The sequence below is a fragment of the Sander lucioperca genome, chromosome 19 (assembly GCF_008315115.2).
Source record: "Sander lucioperca isolate FBNREF2018 chromosome 19, SLUC_FBN_1.2, whole genome shotgun sequence".
NCBI lineage: Eukaryota > Metazoa > Chordata > Actinopteri > Perciformes > Percidae > Sander > Sander lucioperca.
The window spans coordinates 31,128,703-31,144,911 of record NC_050191.1 but is presented as its reverse complement, the minus strand read 5'-3'; the positions used below and the strand labels follow the sequence as shown (position 1 = coordinate 31,144,911).

General features: G+C 41.4%; 1 protein-coding gene across 3 annotated transcripts in view; it reads right to left on the bottom strand.

Annotated features, from left to right (window-relative positions):
- Positions 1 to 16,209, bottom strand: part of LOC116061266 (pleckstrin homology domain-containing family G member 3) — a 50,232-nt gene that overhangs the window by 5,284 nt on the left and 28,739 nt on the right. For 2 of the 3 annotated variants that reach the window (XM_031315375.2, XM_031315366.2), the window contains 4 exons: positions 14,939 to 14,949; positions 10,809 to 10,898; positions 8,305 to 9,603; positions 6,842 to 7,037 (listed from right to left, as the gene is read on the bottom strand). In XM_031315375.2, coding sequence (XP_031171235.2) covers positions 6,842 to 7,037; positions 8,305 to 9,603; positions 10,809 to 10,898; positions 14,939 to 14,949 — 1,596 coding nt within the window. Of the gene's footprint in view, positions 1 to 6,841; positions 7,038 to 8,304; positions 9,605 to 10,808; positions 10,899 to 14,938; positions 14,950 to 16,209 lie in introns of all 3 variants that reach the window. The other variant, XM_035995734.1, reaches the window with a different exon arrangement.

Below are 16,209 nucleotides of genomic sequence, written 5' to 3'. Positions count from 1 at the left end.
TCTCAGGTCTGGACTAAGGTGAAGTTAGCAGACTCTGAGAATTTTGTCTGAATTTGGGGACGTTCATTATACAAGCTAACCAGCTGATTCTTTGCGGAGACCAAATACAGCTCCGCCGATCTACACAGGCTCTGGTTTGATTTCAGTTAGCCTAATAGCTGGTTTGATTTGCACTGTGAGATGATTTTATGGAAAGTACCCCATGCCAATCTCTAGGTATGGTGAAGGATATGATTCCAATAATAATAATTCCAAAGGCCAAGGGAACTTTATCAGGATGCATAGTATCCTGGATCCATGAAATAACTGGCCTTTAAAAATAAAAATCTGCCTGCCTCTATGGGAATTTAACAGGGGTGTACTCACTTATGCCCCCTGTATTTTAAGGAAGAACATTTATTTAAATTTATTTACGATACATTATTCATTCAAAGAAAATTGGTGTCTTTAAAGGTTGGATTTTTCCTCATTAAGATCAATTTCCAAAAGATTATTTTTATTCCTCTTTTTAGTCAACTTCAGCAGGGGTTCATATGAGCACAACTGTAACATAATAAAGCATGCGCCAGCACATTAAACTCTATCAAATTAATTATTTTCCAACATCATAGAATAAAAAAGCAGTGTAACCTGAGAGAGTGCATTGGGAGAACCTCAGAAGAACTGTGTAAAACTCTGTAAAACTTGATAAGAGTCAGCTCACTCAAATCCTACACCTTCAACACCATCTTTATAGCTTTTAAGCATGCAAACAGACCATGAGATCATGGACTTTGGAGGACATTTTTTTGTTCACATCCTCCAGCTCTAGGGAGATCTTCTGAAAGACCTCAAATGTGTATTTCAGTTTATTAGGGTACCTTAGTTCCAAGGCATCGATAAGGCCCATCAGATAGGTGCAAGCATGTGCCACATCTGGGATACCAAAAAGGACTTCTGCTCCCTCAACGGCTATTCCAGCTTGCTTGAGGAGACCATCCCTGGCTTTGCTGACAACAAAGATGCAGAGGACAAATGTAGTAATAGCTTCAGCTTAGTTCAATTAAATGCCATTTAAGGCCATTTTAAGTCAATTTAAGACCTATTGTTGGAGAAATCATCTTTCGCTCATTCAATTAAGCAATGCAGCTTTATATAAAGAGTATTGTATATTTGGTTCTGTTAGCTACATAATTATATAAATGGTTATACATCCGTCATTACTTTCTTGTTCTTTCACTACAGCATTTTTAATAATCATATAGCAAAGCAAAATCATATTCCAATATATTCCAATCTTCTAAATTCCATAAAAATAATCAAATCCAATTATTAGCAGCAGTTATCAGCAAACTGGGATATTCTTGTACATATCTCTAGATATCTGTGATGATTTTCAATGTTTTACTGCAGCATTTTTAATAATTAAATACTAAAATATTATGAGTACCACAATGGAAATAAGTCCTGGACTTTGTGTTTTTTTGTTTTTTATCCTTGATTGTACTTTGTGTCCTTCATGTGCAAGGCATTTTGATACAATTAAATGAATAAAATCAAATCTCATCTCTACATAGGCACATTATTTAAAATCTCCTAAAAATCTTGTCAAATTATCAGCCAAACAGCTATTTCGGCACAAACTTGTCTCATATTGGCAAGGCTTTGAATCAGAGCTACAGCATAGTAATATTTTCTTTACCTGGTAGTCCTTGATTAACTCTCCAGTGTTTTCACCAAGGTAGAGTTTGAGGCCTCTGATCACAACTTCTCTTCGGGACTCAATGTTGCTGTCCTACAAAAATATGAAATTAGATTACTCATTAATATGAGAAATATGAGATTAATATAAAACGAGATTACAGACATCAGAAAGCAACTACATAAAACTAACTACTACTACACTGTTGTAAATACATGCCTCATTTAACATGTCAAGGGTCTCATCAAGTTTCTTCCCAACGGCTCCACCCTTCCTCCTGTACAGGCTCAACAGCTTGGGTGTGTATTGGTCCAACTTGCCCAGGAATGTGGACTGCAGTGGCTTCAGTGTGATCCTGCAGAATTCCTCCTCGATCTGAGAGAAACATAGATAAATTTATCCAAAGACTACACTGAAATCGACATTTAAGTGATTAGAGATGCTGCACCGGAAGTGTAAGAATACTTAATATTTTTTTCCACAGGTAATCAGGTAAGAATAGCTTTTATTCTGGCAGGCTCATCAGGTAAATATATTGCTCATTCCCCCCCTAAAACTAAGCAGCTGCCTACAGCTATGCCACTTACATTTCAATGTTGCACTTATGAATTAAAAGCACACCCAAAACAATGTTGAATCTTAACAGGAAGATGTGTGACTTTCACTTCAGAAAGTGTCACATAGGCTACAGGACAATGACAGTGATACTGTCAAACAAGGAAATGATTAATTCAAAATAGCAAAATTCACTTTGAAACTTTGCCACACAACACCCTGTATTGGAGAAGACGTGATCAAAATGTTCAACATACCTGGGAACACTCAAACAAGGCAGGCCATCAAGCTTTGAAGTCAATCACAGGTGGTTGGAGGGTTACATAATTTCGACGCTTGAGAAGGTTTTTGCCATCTTCTCATTAATGAGTTAGTTATTGTCTCTCTTCTGGTACTCATAGAGAAGTTCCACTCGCTCCTTTTCAAGCGTTGCATCAGTTTCACCTTGAGGATGAGGCGGGAGGTAGTTTACCTCAGATTTCTTCACCCTTTTCAAGCTTCTACCTGGAGTGCTGGAGTCTGCAGATGATTCTCTCTTTCGGGAGTTTACATTTAGCTCTGGTAGTCCAAGGTGTCTCACGTTTGCTATGTAATTGCCAATCTTAAACTTCAAGCTGTTGTGCCAACTATATAAACCATTGAAGGATACTGGGTCCCTCAAACATGGGTGATTCACAACCAGGGCCTCAGCAACCTGCTTCCTTTGTGCTTGTGAAGGATAGGCAGTGTAGACAAAGATGCTATCTGCTAGTTTGTCCAGAATGTTGGATTTTTCAACAGGATTCTTGAGTAAGGTTCCTTCCTTTCTGTAAGCTTCATTTGCAGCTTGTAGAATGAGTTCAGTGTCAAAGGAGAAGGTGGCCATGACTCAAAACGAAGGGAGGAGGTACTCTCTGGAGAAGACAGAATTATGGTGGATGCTGTGGAACAGGCATCTTCCAATGACTCGGCACAACTGCTATCAATGCTCTCTTCGAGTACTTGAGCATTCAAAGAATCCTCATATGTTAGCATGAGCACTTGTTCAGTAAGAACCACTTTGATAGTGTCTTTATCCTTTATGGCCTTAGTTTCAAGGATAGTAAAAAAGTGACCACCAAAATCTTGGTCCTGAAAATGAATAGCAAAGTCTTTTTCAATGGCAAATGTCTCTTGTAAAATATTCTTCAATTCCGCCACAGTCTGAGGAATTCTTGAGGGCAAGGAAAGCTTGCGAATTTCTTCTTGCAGTATGTCTCGAAGTCTGACAGACATGTCGATTCTGTAGTAGGAAAAAAAGACAAAAGCTCAAAAGTTATGTTGAATTTAGGCATGCAAACAATGAAATTACATCTTATTACAAAGATAACTTAAAAACATTTTTTTAAAGATAGTAGTATTAAAACACATAAGAAGCATTCTCAGGTAAGTAAATCATTACATTAAATACTAAAACAACCCATTAGGCAGGTGATTTTAATGTAGTGGATAATCAATGTATACAAATGAAGTAGTATTTATATAAATCTGATTTTCTTGAAATAACTAAAGGTGTCCCTCAAGGATCAATCTTAGGACCCATTCTGTTTTCAATTTTTATAAATGATTTGGATAGAGATGTTCAAGCCAAATTACATTTATACGCTGATGATACAGTGGTTTACACCCAGGCTTCCACCATTTCAGTAGCAGTGCAGGAACTTCAGACTGCATTTCAGGCACTGCAATACACATTATTGAGTTTAAAACTGGTTTTAAATACACAGAAAACAAAGTTTATGGTCTTCTCTAAAGCTCGAGCACAGCTACTTGACAATTGTGGCCTTTTTTCATTAGATGGGAACTCAATTGAGAGAGTGTCTTCATACAAGTACTTGGGGATATGGATAGATGATAAGCTTTCCTTCAATGAACATATTACTGCTTTAGTTAAGAAACTTAAAGTCAAGCTCGGCTTCTATTACAGAAACAAATCTTGCTTTACTTTTAGTGCTAAGAAGAAACTTGTGGAAGCTACTTTTCTGCCTGTAATTGATTATGGAGATATATTGTACATGCATGGTGCATTTTCCATCCTGCGTCATGTTGATTCAGTTTACCATGCATCACTACGATTTATAACAAATACAAAGTCCCTTACCCATCACTGCATTCTTTATGATTTAGTTGGTTGGACATCACTTAAAATTCGTAGACAACAGCACTGGTATATCTTTATTTATAAAGCTATACTTGGCAAATTTCCACTGTACCTCTGTAACCTCCTCTCTGTTTGCTCTGGTACCTATCAGCTACGCTCCTCAAAGTGGTTGCTTTTTAAGGTGCCATGAGTTACAACCGAATTGGGAAAAACTGCTTTTTCTTATTTAGCACCTTGGGGGTGGAATAATCTACAAAAAGAGCTAAAGTTAGAAACCCTTATGTCCATAAATGAATTTAAAACTACTGTAAAGAGTGTTGTGATGGAGACATGTTCTTGTTTTTCTTAAGAGTCTCATTGTGTTTTTATATTTTTATTTTTAACATTTTGTACTTCTTTTATCGTGAAAATGTAATTTGGTGTTTGTTATGTATGCATTTGTGTGATTTGGCTGCTACCTTGGCCAGGTCTCTCTTGTAAAAGAGATTCTGAATCTCAATGGGACCTCCTGGTTAAATAAAGGTATAAGTATTTCAATGTGAGTAAAGGTAAATACAAATAAAGTATTCAGAGATTTCAACAACAATACTTATATATTAATACTTAATATAACTAACGTTTTTTCTATTGTTTTCCTGTCGTGATGTATTATTGCTTAAATGTTCCATGTTCGATATGTTGTTACCATAAATAAGAGTAATAATAATTTTATAAATAATTTTTTTTTTTTTTTTTAAACCAGACATTTCAAAATAACACATTTTAGAGCTGCAATCACAATACCGTGATACTGTAAAACCGTGATATTTTTGTTATCATACCGTCAATCTAAAGTAGGCCCATGCCTACTTGTAAGGTAAACCATGCAAGGTAAACAAAACTCATACAAGCATGGCATGTACAGGAAAACAAGTGGAGGTAGTTTTAAAGTGGGACAATGCAGGAAATTGCCTAAAAGTCTACTGGGTGATATTTTGGAATAGTTTTGCACATTTTCTCATGTCCTGGGAAATGTGAAAATCATTTGAAACACTGATGGTATTGAGGAATCAGGGACAATTTTAAACATGTCAATATATACTGTATTTACTACTTAATCTTGCAGGAGAATGTGAGGCTTCAAGGTGACAAATCGCTTTTTCCACATTCAATACTACAATTAACTAAGTGTTTGTACAAACCTTCAGTAGGAGGTAGAGTAACTTGGTAAGGATACCTTCATCCAGTGTAGTTGTAGAGACAGCTGGTAAAGATACATCACAGTTAGTTACTAACCACTGCAATTAACAAAAACTACACTATAATATAAAAAAGGCCAAAATAAAATGCATGAAAAATAGTAATTCAAGTTTTCAGATTTACTTAATTTTACGTCTTACACATTTATCTGATGTTGATTTTATCTCTTTGCAGATTATTTCTGTTTCTTACATACATTCACATCTTTTCTGAAGAACACTGTACATTTATTCAGCAGTTGTTAGAATAAATTAGTCTGCTGGTTGCAGAACTGGTTGCAGAAAGACATTGCCTCTTATAGACTTACATGTACATTTCTGGATTTTCCTTATCTTATTAAACAACTTCAGGAAATTTCTGTAACATTTGTGAGTAATTTATACATTATGGGTCACCTTCTGCATAAAACCTCCAAACCATTATGATCTGACGAGTGGCTTTTGAGATTTTAACATTTCAAAAGTTGCACTGAATACTTTTCCTGCTCGTTGCTTCTCAAAACTAGCTGTTTTGTCATTAATGTGGTAAGCTACTTCCAAGTCTAACAAACTTACTGACAGCCTGTCGTCTTAGATAAGACCTAACACTGAATATTAATGTTTTAATTGTTAGCTAGTGGCTAAGCTGACGTGAGTTAGCTGATAACTTTTCTAGCCTGTTTAGCTACATGATTTGTTTGCGGTCAAACAGACACGTTATCTTTACATAATTTTAAATAAATCCAGGGTACACATACAACACAAGTTCATGTGTAGGGACCCTAATAATACTACAAGCAAGTCATGTTGTCTCGTGTATTAGCAGCTAGTTGGCTAGCTAATATAATAGCAGGCCTCAAAGAAAGCCACTTGCTAAGTAGGCCTGATATCTAGCTAATCTAACCAGGTACTTGGCAAACTTTATTCTTACCTTAACGTTCAGTCGACTCAACCATAAACTCAGCCTCTGGAAATGTGGTCTGCTGTTTAATTTCAATCAGGAGGGAACGGGTGTGCGTGCCAGTTCGCGGTATTACGGAACAGCGTAAATGAAACAAGCTTATTGTTTGTTGAGTGTTTGTACTTGAGAAGATCGACTGGGATAACAAGATAACGCATGTGAATGAAAAAACACACAATTTTATTGTATTTTGAACAAATGCAGATGAATTTCAAACGATACATTTTCATGTAAAGATACAAACTGAGATTTGTATTGTAAATTTCACAGATGTGTGATCTCAGAATCACTTTTTTCAGTGTATGTACCTGTACTCTCCCTCTCTTCCAGCACGCAGGGTAGAGTCTTCCGGTTCATTAGGAGGTGGGAACTTCTCTGTCCGACCGCTGGTTCGCATGTTTTGAGTCGCTGGCTGTACTGGCGGGCCAGATGGAGGACTTTGCTCTTCGTCTTGTCTACCTCAACCTGCTGGTTTGAATCCTTGCTCCGCCTTTCTGCCTCTGCCTTCAAAGTCAAAGTCAGAGTTAAAGTAAACTTGGTTATCCTGCAAAGGGAAAATGATGTGGCTACACACACACACACACACACACACACACACACACACACACACACACACACACACACACACAAACACAGACACACACACAAACACACACACACACACACACACGCAGACACAGACACAGACACACACAGACTGGACGGTAAAACTGAATTAGCGCTACTATTCAAGTTCATGTTCTGCTTTTTCAACTGTTGTTTGGCAAATTGCTCTTAAACACATTTGAATTACTATTTTTCCTCTCAATTCTTATCATTTTGGTGCTGGTGATTTTACTTTGGGGCTGGCTAAAACCTCTTTGGGGGGGTGCCAAAAATTCCTCTACGCAGGAAAAACCCTGTAATATATATCAAGGTTTTTTGTGCTGATCCAAAAATGTATCCGATCCGTGACTTTAAAACCGCGATCCGATCCAAACCATGAGTTTTATGATCCGTTGCATCCCTAGCAAAGATGCAGTTAAAGTGCCAAAGACAGTTTTAAGGCTCTGACACACCAACCTGATGGCCGACCGTCGGCAGAAAAGGCAGTCGGACTGACTGCCTCCCAGAGGTCCAAAAAGTGCCTCGGAACACATCGAAGCGACGCCGACTTGAGCGTACGCTTTGCACATGCGCAATACTTACGCGCAAAACAATAATAGCAATAGTAACAATACAGATTAGCGCCGCCTGCTGCTGTGAAATGAGGGAACATCTCTCTGGACCTCGTAAACACAGAGCACGCTATCGTCCGTCATTAATTTCATCAGAGAGGGTTGATAGTAGTCTAGAAGGATCGTTGTCATTACTCGCTGAACGGAAGAAAATACGATGGCTAGTAATAAGAAGATACTGGCGTTGTCAGCTCTCTGGCTTCTCATGCACTGATTCGCTAGTCAAGGCCTAGCACTCCACCAATCAGATTAGTCATTGAGTTTGACTGCCCGCCCTCCGACCCAGCAAGTCAGGTCGGCCAAAATTAAGGCCAACCGACTGACGATGGCACGGAACACACCGAACAGACCTGAGTCACCGACCTCGCCAGACTGTCCGACGGCTGATAATCAGGTTGGTGTGTCAGAGCCTATAGTCTTTCATTGTGTAACAAATGATTTGCTTTACCTCATCGTCTTAAAATAGCAAAGACACTTGCGTGCACCGGGTGCAAGATAGGGCCCTTAGTCTTTCATTGTGCGGTCTAATTGCTAAAACAAATGATTTGCTTTACCTCGTAGTTCTGATTCAGCTGGGAGACCCGAGGAATCGCCGCCCTGAGGCCCACAGCGTCTTCCCCGAACACTTTTACCCCGTCCTGTCTACGACTTCTTGTCCGATTCGCACCAGAGGCTTTGAGCTTCAGAGGCGATAGACTGGAGGATTCCTCTGTGATGGTGCTGAGGTCGGACGCTCCACTCTCTCGGCTCTCGTTCGCCGCTTTAGTCCCGACGTCGGTCGCCATTCTGGGGATTCGCGGAGCTTCTCGAGAGCGTTGGTTTCCTGTGATCTCTCGCTCCATCGTCTGCCAGATCTTGATCATTTCAGATGATGGTCTGAACTCGTCGTCCTCGGACGGATTGTCCTGCAAGCTTTGCGATCTGGACCAAGTGATTCCTTCTGAGTCTTCTGGATCGGTACTTCTCTGATCAGACTTGAAAGAGTCCAAAGAGTCACTAGAGACCATGTGACTCTGGGTATCTGCGGGCAAAGCAGAGTTTGACTCGAGACTAAAGCATGGGGCCAAGTTGGCAGGATTCGTCCGGACGGTTTTATCGTTTGGGATGCTGTTGAGCCGGCTGATGGAGCTTCTGACCAGCCCGGTCGGGATGTACGTCAGGCTCTCTCTGCGCTGGATGCGGAAGGTGGCGTCCTTGCTCTCGGCGTTCTCGTAGTACGTCTTGATTTTGCCGAGGAGCAGCTGGTCTTGCCTGGACAGCGTGGAGTCCTGCCTACGGCAAAGGCCTCGCTCGCCATCAAAGAGGCTGTCGCTCCGTGGAGACAGCAGCGTCAGATCTGTCGCGCCGAAAGCCGAATCAGAATCAGGAGAGTTGCTGTTGAGACGCAGAGTTTCCAGAGGTTCGGTGCCAAGGTTGATAATGCTGCTACCGCCGCTTCTGGGTAACCGTGGCGACGCACAGCTGGGGGAGCGAACGTCGTCATGCGACAAGCTGCCGCGTTTGACGCTGCCGGCGAAGTGCTGAGCGATGGCGCTCGCTTTGTCCAAGACGGAGGAAGGAAGGATGCTCGGCGATCCGGCCACTTTCTCCGGCGCCTCCTTCAGGTACGCCTCATCCTCGGAGGATTCCCCGCTACTCAGGATTTTGAAATCAGAGTCAGTCGTGGTGGCGGACGGCGGCTCCGGATCGGCGTCCAGTTTCAATCTGTCCGACTGTCGAGGAGACGCGGATATCCGTGGGGGTGTAGCAGACAAACTGTCGGGATTAGAGCAGGGTTCTGGTTCTGGTTCTTGGTTTTCTTCTGTCGGTTCGAACTCTGACGTCTTCTCCAGAGGAAGATTATCTTTGCAGGGCTGGAAGGGAAGAAAATCCATTACAGGAGGAATAAGCTAAGGGTTAGGGTTAATGAATCAGCCCATATGCACAACCCCTCCCTCCCTCCCTCCTTCCCCCAGCCTGGACTGAGGTCTAACTTAATAACTTAATACTTGAACAATGGCTGTAACCTTATTACTTCCTTGCAATATTGGACTTATTTGCATTACCACCATGACACACACTCTCATATCTAACCTTACCATACATCCCTTAGTACATTCATGTGGATTTTTTGATTTAGTATCTTTTCTTTTCTTTTATTGTCCATATTATTCATGTGGATTTGTTATTTTATCATCCTGTTTATGATGTATGTGTAAGGTATGTTGTGTGTGATGTCTTTAAGCTACTGGGACCTTGAATTTCCCCTTGTCACTGCTACTACATTGCACATACAGTCATGTGAAAAAAATAGACACCCATGCTAAAGTTGACTAAAAAGAGGAATAAAAAAATCATCTTTAGGAAATTGATCTTAATGCCTTAATTAAAAAAATGAGGAAAAATCCAACCTTTAAGGACACCAATTTTCTTTGTGAATGAATAATGTATCGTAAATAAATAAATGTTCTTCCTTAAAATACAGGGGGCATAAATCAGTACACCCCTATGTTAAATTCCCATAGAGGCAGGCAGATTTTTATTCTTAAAGGCCAGTTATTTCATGGATCCAGGATACTATGCATCCTGATAAAGTTCCCTTGGCCTTTCGAATTAAAATAGCCCCACATCATCACATACCTTTCACCTAGAGAGTGGCATGGGGTACTTTCCATGAAATCATCTCTCAATGCAAATCAAACCAGCTATTAGGCTAACTGAAATAAAACCATGCCAATCTCTAGGTATGGTGAAGGGTATGTGATGATGTGGGGCTATTTTAATTACAGTTTTGTTCGTTTTTTCCCCCTCTGTCACACGTGTCGTATGCTGGAAGAGTTGAGTGTACAGATAAATAAGAATGCAATACATTACATCTATGTTATTATGTCTTAGTTAGGAAGGTCTGATGCCTTTAGTCTCTTCCACATGGTGGAAGGAAGGTATAAGGTGGAAGGTATACAGTGTATTATTAATTCAACAACTGTATTGGATTGGTATCGGGTATCGACAGATACACAAAGCCCAGGCATCGGTATTGGGACTGAAAAAGTTGGATCGGTGCATTCCTACTTTTTACCTGTTCGCATCTCGCTTCAGTTGCAGCTTCTTCTTCAGTCACTTGGCCATTTTCTTTCTTGCAGCCGTTAGAAGATCCTTTGTTTACCTCCTGCAACAAATGGAACACAACGTCAAGTTAATCTTTAACTTCGGATCAAACGCAGGTTTTGAGTTGAGTCAACGAACAACAAACAAACCAAACTCAGTGTAACTCTCATTATTAAAAAGATCAATTCATGCAAAACACAAAACATGATGAAGGTTTTCTGCCTGGAAGTTTGGACAGAAATCTCAAAACTCCATCTGGGAAATAGGAAAATATGTCTTTATATCAAAGGGTAATTTGTTTTTGTTTTCAACCTGGACTCTATGTCTCCATGTTTCTGTGTCTGAGTGTCTGATGAGAACAACAGTCTCTGAAACTAGTCCAGTATATCATCTTAAAACACACTTCATTCAAAGTGGACAGAAACTAAATAAAACTATCAAAAGCCGTCTTGGTTCATCTTTCCACTGTTCCAACAATCACCACTCTGGTAAACCCTTAGTTCACCCATTTACATGTGGAGATATGCTGGCTCTAGACACGCTAAAAGTCCTGATTATTTACATGGAGTCTGGTGGAAATATGCTGGCTCTATACACGCTAAAAGTCCTGATTATTTACATGGAGTCTGGTGGAAATATGCTGGCTCTATACACGCTAAAAGTCCTGATTATTTACATGGAGTCTGGTGGAAATATGCTGGCTCTATACACGCTAAAAGTACTGATTATTTACATGGAATCTGGGGGAAATATGCTGGCTCTATACACACTAAAAGTCCTGATTATTTACATGGAGTCTGGTGGAAATATGCTGGCTCTATACACGCTAAAAGTACTGATTATTTACATGGAGTCTGGTGGAAATATGCTGGCTCTATACACGCTAAAAGTCCTGATTATTTACATGGAGTCTGGTGGGAATATGCTGGCTCTATACACACTAAAAGTCCTGATTATTTATATGGAGTCTGGTGGAAATATGCTGGCTCTATACACGCTAAAAGTACTGATTATTTACATGGAGTCTGGTGGGTTTGGTGATGGTGATTTCGGGGCTGTTTCATGTTAAACTAAAAGGATCTTACTCTTTAACTAAAAGGTCTAACTCTGTAGGGATCCATCCCATAATGTTGTCAGACACTTAGAATAATAATCTGAGTCTGTCTGCAGCAACAACAGAACTTTTAGTGACGCTAACTGATGCTGAACATTAGTCCTGTAGGGTTACATTACAGCTTGGTTCTGGTTTAATACTGGACCAGTTTCAGAGATTGTTGTTCCATTAGACACTCAGACACACACACATGGAGACATAGAGTCCAGGGTGTACAAAAAAACAAAGTTATCCTTAAAGTGAATTGACCCTTTCTTACAGAAAGCATGAACAACAAGTCAAGCAGTGAATCCAGCACAGCAGCGGTTGGTTATCAGCTTCACACACCACACGTGCAAAAAAAACCACAGCAACGAAAACACACCGAGAGGCAGCTGCAAACTCCTGGTGTTACCTAGCAACCAAACACAACCTGAAGACCCCCCCCCGGGCATGTTCAGCCTTGCAGCGGTAAACCTGCATCAAAAAACAAGCTGCGAGTCACATGTCTGGCGAAGCAAAACAAATGAAAGGGGGTAAAACAAAAAGTTGCTGAAAGTACTTTTTTTTAGTTTGTTTGAACCACAACAAAGGAACAGTTTCACATTTTAATAAATCTTTTTCTGCAGACTGATCTCATGAAATGGCCATTATTGGCGTGTTATCAAGACGCATACTCGCTTTTTAGCGTGTTTATCAACGCCGTTTGGCCTCCATTGACTTACATTACCTGCCGATTTTGGACCAACTCGTTGGTCCAAAAAGTGCCTCTGAACACACTGAAGCGACTTGAGCGTACGTTCTGAGCGTGCACGAGATGTAATACGTCTCCATAACAGCAGGCGGCGCTAATCTGTATTGTTGCCCAAAAAATGAAAACCGGCAGCTGATTGGACAAACGGGCGGGTCTGGCTGCTCCCAGGTTTTACAACAGAGCATAATGGAGGCTCATTCAGAATACAATCTCATATTTTACGAAGATAGTTCACCGAAACGTGTTTCTGAAAACATTTTAAGAGAGAAATAGGCCGTGCAGTTGCTGAATCTGTCTTCATTTCAGATCAACAAAGGTCAGTTTAAAAGATTTTACTCAGATTTTGAGAGGCTGTTCATCACGCTAACATAAGTGCACGTATTCGCTCGTCAAGGGCTAGAACTCCACCAATCAGATTGGTCATTGAGTCCGACTGCCCACCCTCCGACCCAGCAAGTCAGGTCGGCCAAATTGAAGTCCGACGGCTCCTCCGACGGACGACGGCACGGAACACACCGAACAGACTCGAGTCACCGACCTCGCCAGACTGTCCGCAGGCCGATAATCGGGTTGGTGTGTCACCGCCATTAAGAGGCAGAAACCTTCGGATAGAACCTAACAACATCATACATTCATTTGCATTTTCTTCAGCCGTTTTTCTCAAAATTCAGGCTGAAATGTGCGACACATTTGGAGGGAACCCTGGGATGATTCATGGGATTTATTAAAAGTTTACGTGAACTTTCAGTTTAAGTGTTAAATTGTGATACTGAAGCTTGAATGTTTAAACATCGCTGCGTGTTTCTGACGCAGCTCAGCTGTTAGTTCCACACATGAAGCTCCGGAGCAGCTGGAAGTGATGGATGATGAGTGACGTTATCCGGGACTTTAGTTTAGTTACGGTTGCAGCTGTCGGCGCTAACCGGCGGGCGGCAGAAAGCCTCACCATTACCGCGGCGCTGAAGTGCCAGCAGGCAATGGCGGCCAGCACAGAGCTGGCGAAGTCGTCTTCCTGCTCGTCTTCCAGCAGGATGTCATCCGGCTCGCTGTCCTCTGCCGGCGTCCCATGAGACTGCTGAGGAGACAACGTCTCCCCCTCTTCCTCTTCCTCCTCCTCCTCAGCGGGGCGTAAATCACAAGTTTTACCCCACACATTTGTGTTTTGTGCGGCGCATTCACACAGGATGAGTGAAGTCTTTATTTTACTCACATTTACTGACATTATCCCCACGGATATTAGGGGTGTAAAACACTATACAATATGTACTATATGTAAAACATTATGTACATTATATCATCAGTGGGCCCTATTTTAACGATCTAAGTGTACGGCGTGAAGCGCCTGGTGCAGGTGTGTTTAGGGCGTGTCCAAATCCACTTTTGCTAGTATGACGGCTGATAAAAGGGTCCGTGTGCATGGTTCTAAAGGGTTGTACTTAGTGTCTTCATTAATCAGAGGGGTGTTTTGGGCGTAGCATGCAGTCAACCAATCAGAGATAATCTCCCATTCCCTTTAAAAGCCAGGTGCGTTTGGACCTTGGTGCATTGCTATTATGATGGAGGATTTGCACTGTAATATTTTTATTTGTAATCGTCTGCATGTGTGTGTGCTGCTGTGTGTCCCTGTGTGTGTAACAAGCATAGTGTGTGCGCTGTGCACGAGTCTAGGAGCATTTTACTAATGCTCTGTTAAAATAACAATGAAATGCTGCGTTATTGACTTTAGACCAGGTCAATGGCACGATCACTTCCCGCTGCCTCAAGATAGCAATACTCCCAGAATGCACCTGAACACACCTCCCTGTAAGACCAGCACGCCCATGGGCCACAGATGGGTGCAGGTGCATTTGCTGTTTAAACAACGTGGGCGCTGGACTGGAAACTGACAACTGCATTGGTCTTAAACTACCAAAGACAGTTGTGTCGGGCTTTGCGCTGGGCCGGGTGCAGGATAGGGCCCTAGCTGTACTATATGTAAAACATTATATTGATTCCATATCGACACTCATTCAACAGTTTATATCAACTCATGTTGTCAGTAAAAAGCATTGATACCTCGGAGGATATCATCTGAACCCGTTCATGAGGATGTGTTTGAGAAGAGCTTTCTGCAGACTCAACACAAGCAGTAAGAGAGAGGAACCAGTATGAGTTTTAACCTTCAGACGGAAGAGGGAAGACTTTATGGCCTATAAACCGTAAACCTTCAGCAATATTAAAGCAAACAGTTTAAGAGTTATTTTGTGTTTCTTACCTTAAAGACGTCTGTGTGATCGAAAGGAGAACCAGCAGAAGGAGAGAAAGAGCAGAAGGGAGGATTGGTTAAATGCAGACAGTTCAATGAGTGAAAACATCAGATAATGCATTTAGTTTTAATCACTTCAGGGTCAGTTTGTGGCATGAGCACCGAGGAGGAGAGCATCCCGCCGGACCCAACACAAATCTCGCGGAAGCGGGAGGTTTCAGCGGAGGCTGCAACTGGGAGCGGGCGGTCCATAAATAGATTGCGGGTCCCCGGATTTAGCAACGCTGCTCCTGCCCACTGGATCTCAAACCTTTTTCAATAATGTTCCCCCTTTTTAAGCCGTGTACCCCCTGACCAGCGCCAATCAGTTTTGGTAGAAACAAAAGTCTCTATAAGGAACAATACAGCGATGTCAGTGATAGATTTACTAAACAACTGCCTTGTACCTGGAAAACATTTAAATGCTGATGGAAAAAGGAGACAAAAAAGCGGTAAAAAGTACAACTTGAAAAAAGACGGTAGAAAAAAGGAAGGAAGTAAGGCAAGAATATGTCGAAAATAATGACAAAAACAAAACAAAAAAACGACAAAAACTTCGGCAAAAAAAAGGCCGTAGAAAGAAGGAAGGAAACACTACTTCCAAGAAGGCAACAGAAACGTCACATTTTTGGTAGAAAAAAAGTGTTTATAAAGAGGAACAATGGTCTGGTACAACAGCCTTGGAACTGATAGACATTGAAATAAAATTGTATTTATTTTTAAACTGATGAATTTAAATTAAGGGATCCCATCAACAGGGACTTCTTTTGGTGCATCCGAGTGGGATTGGTGCATTCCAGCCCAGTCTCATGGCAGTTCGTGAAATGGTCATGGTTGAATTTATTGATTTGTGTAGTGAACACGTTAATGTCGTTATTTTCGTGTGGTGAGCACGAATTTTAAAGTAATGTATTTCAATGGGAAGCATATTTCGTGATCACAGAACGACTACGGTAGCGAGTAGTATTGACAAGGCGAAAATCCGTGGGTGGATCAAACAGACCGGGGTGAAAGTCCCGCGTGTTGCAGTTCCTTTCCGCGTTATTGTCTTCCTAACCACAACCATCCCGTTGTTGTGGCGTTTCATTTCCCCGTTGTTGCGTGCCACAGAGACCGCGGATCGTGTCCCTGCGCCCGTGGATCGCGTCGCGTGTGTCGGTCCGTCCCGTTGTTGTGGCCGGCGTGTGGCGTTTAATTTCCCCGTTGTGGCGTTTAATTTCCCCGTTGTTGCGTCCCCCAGA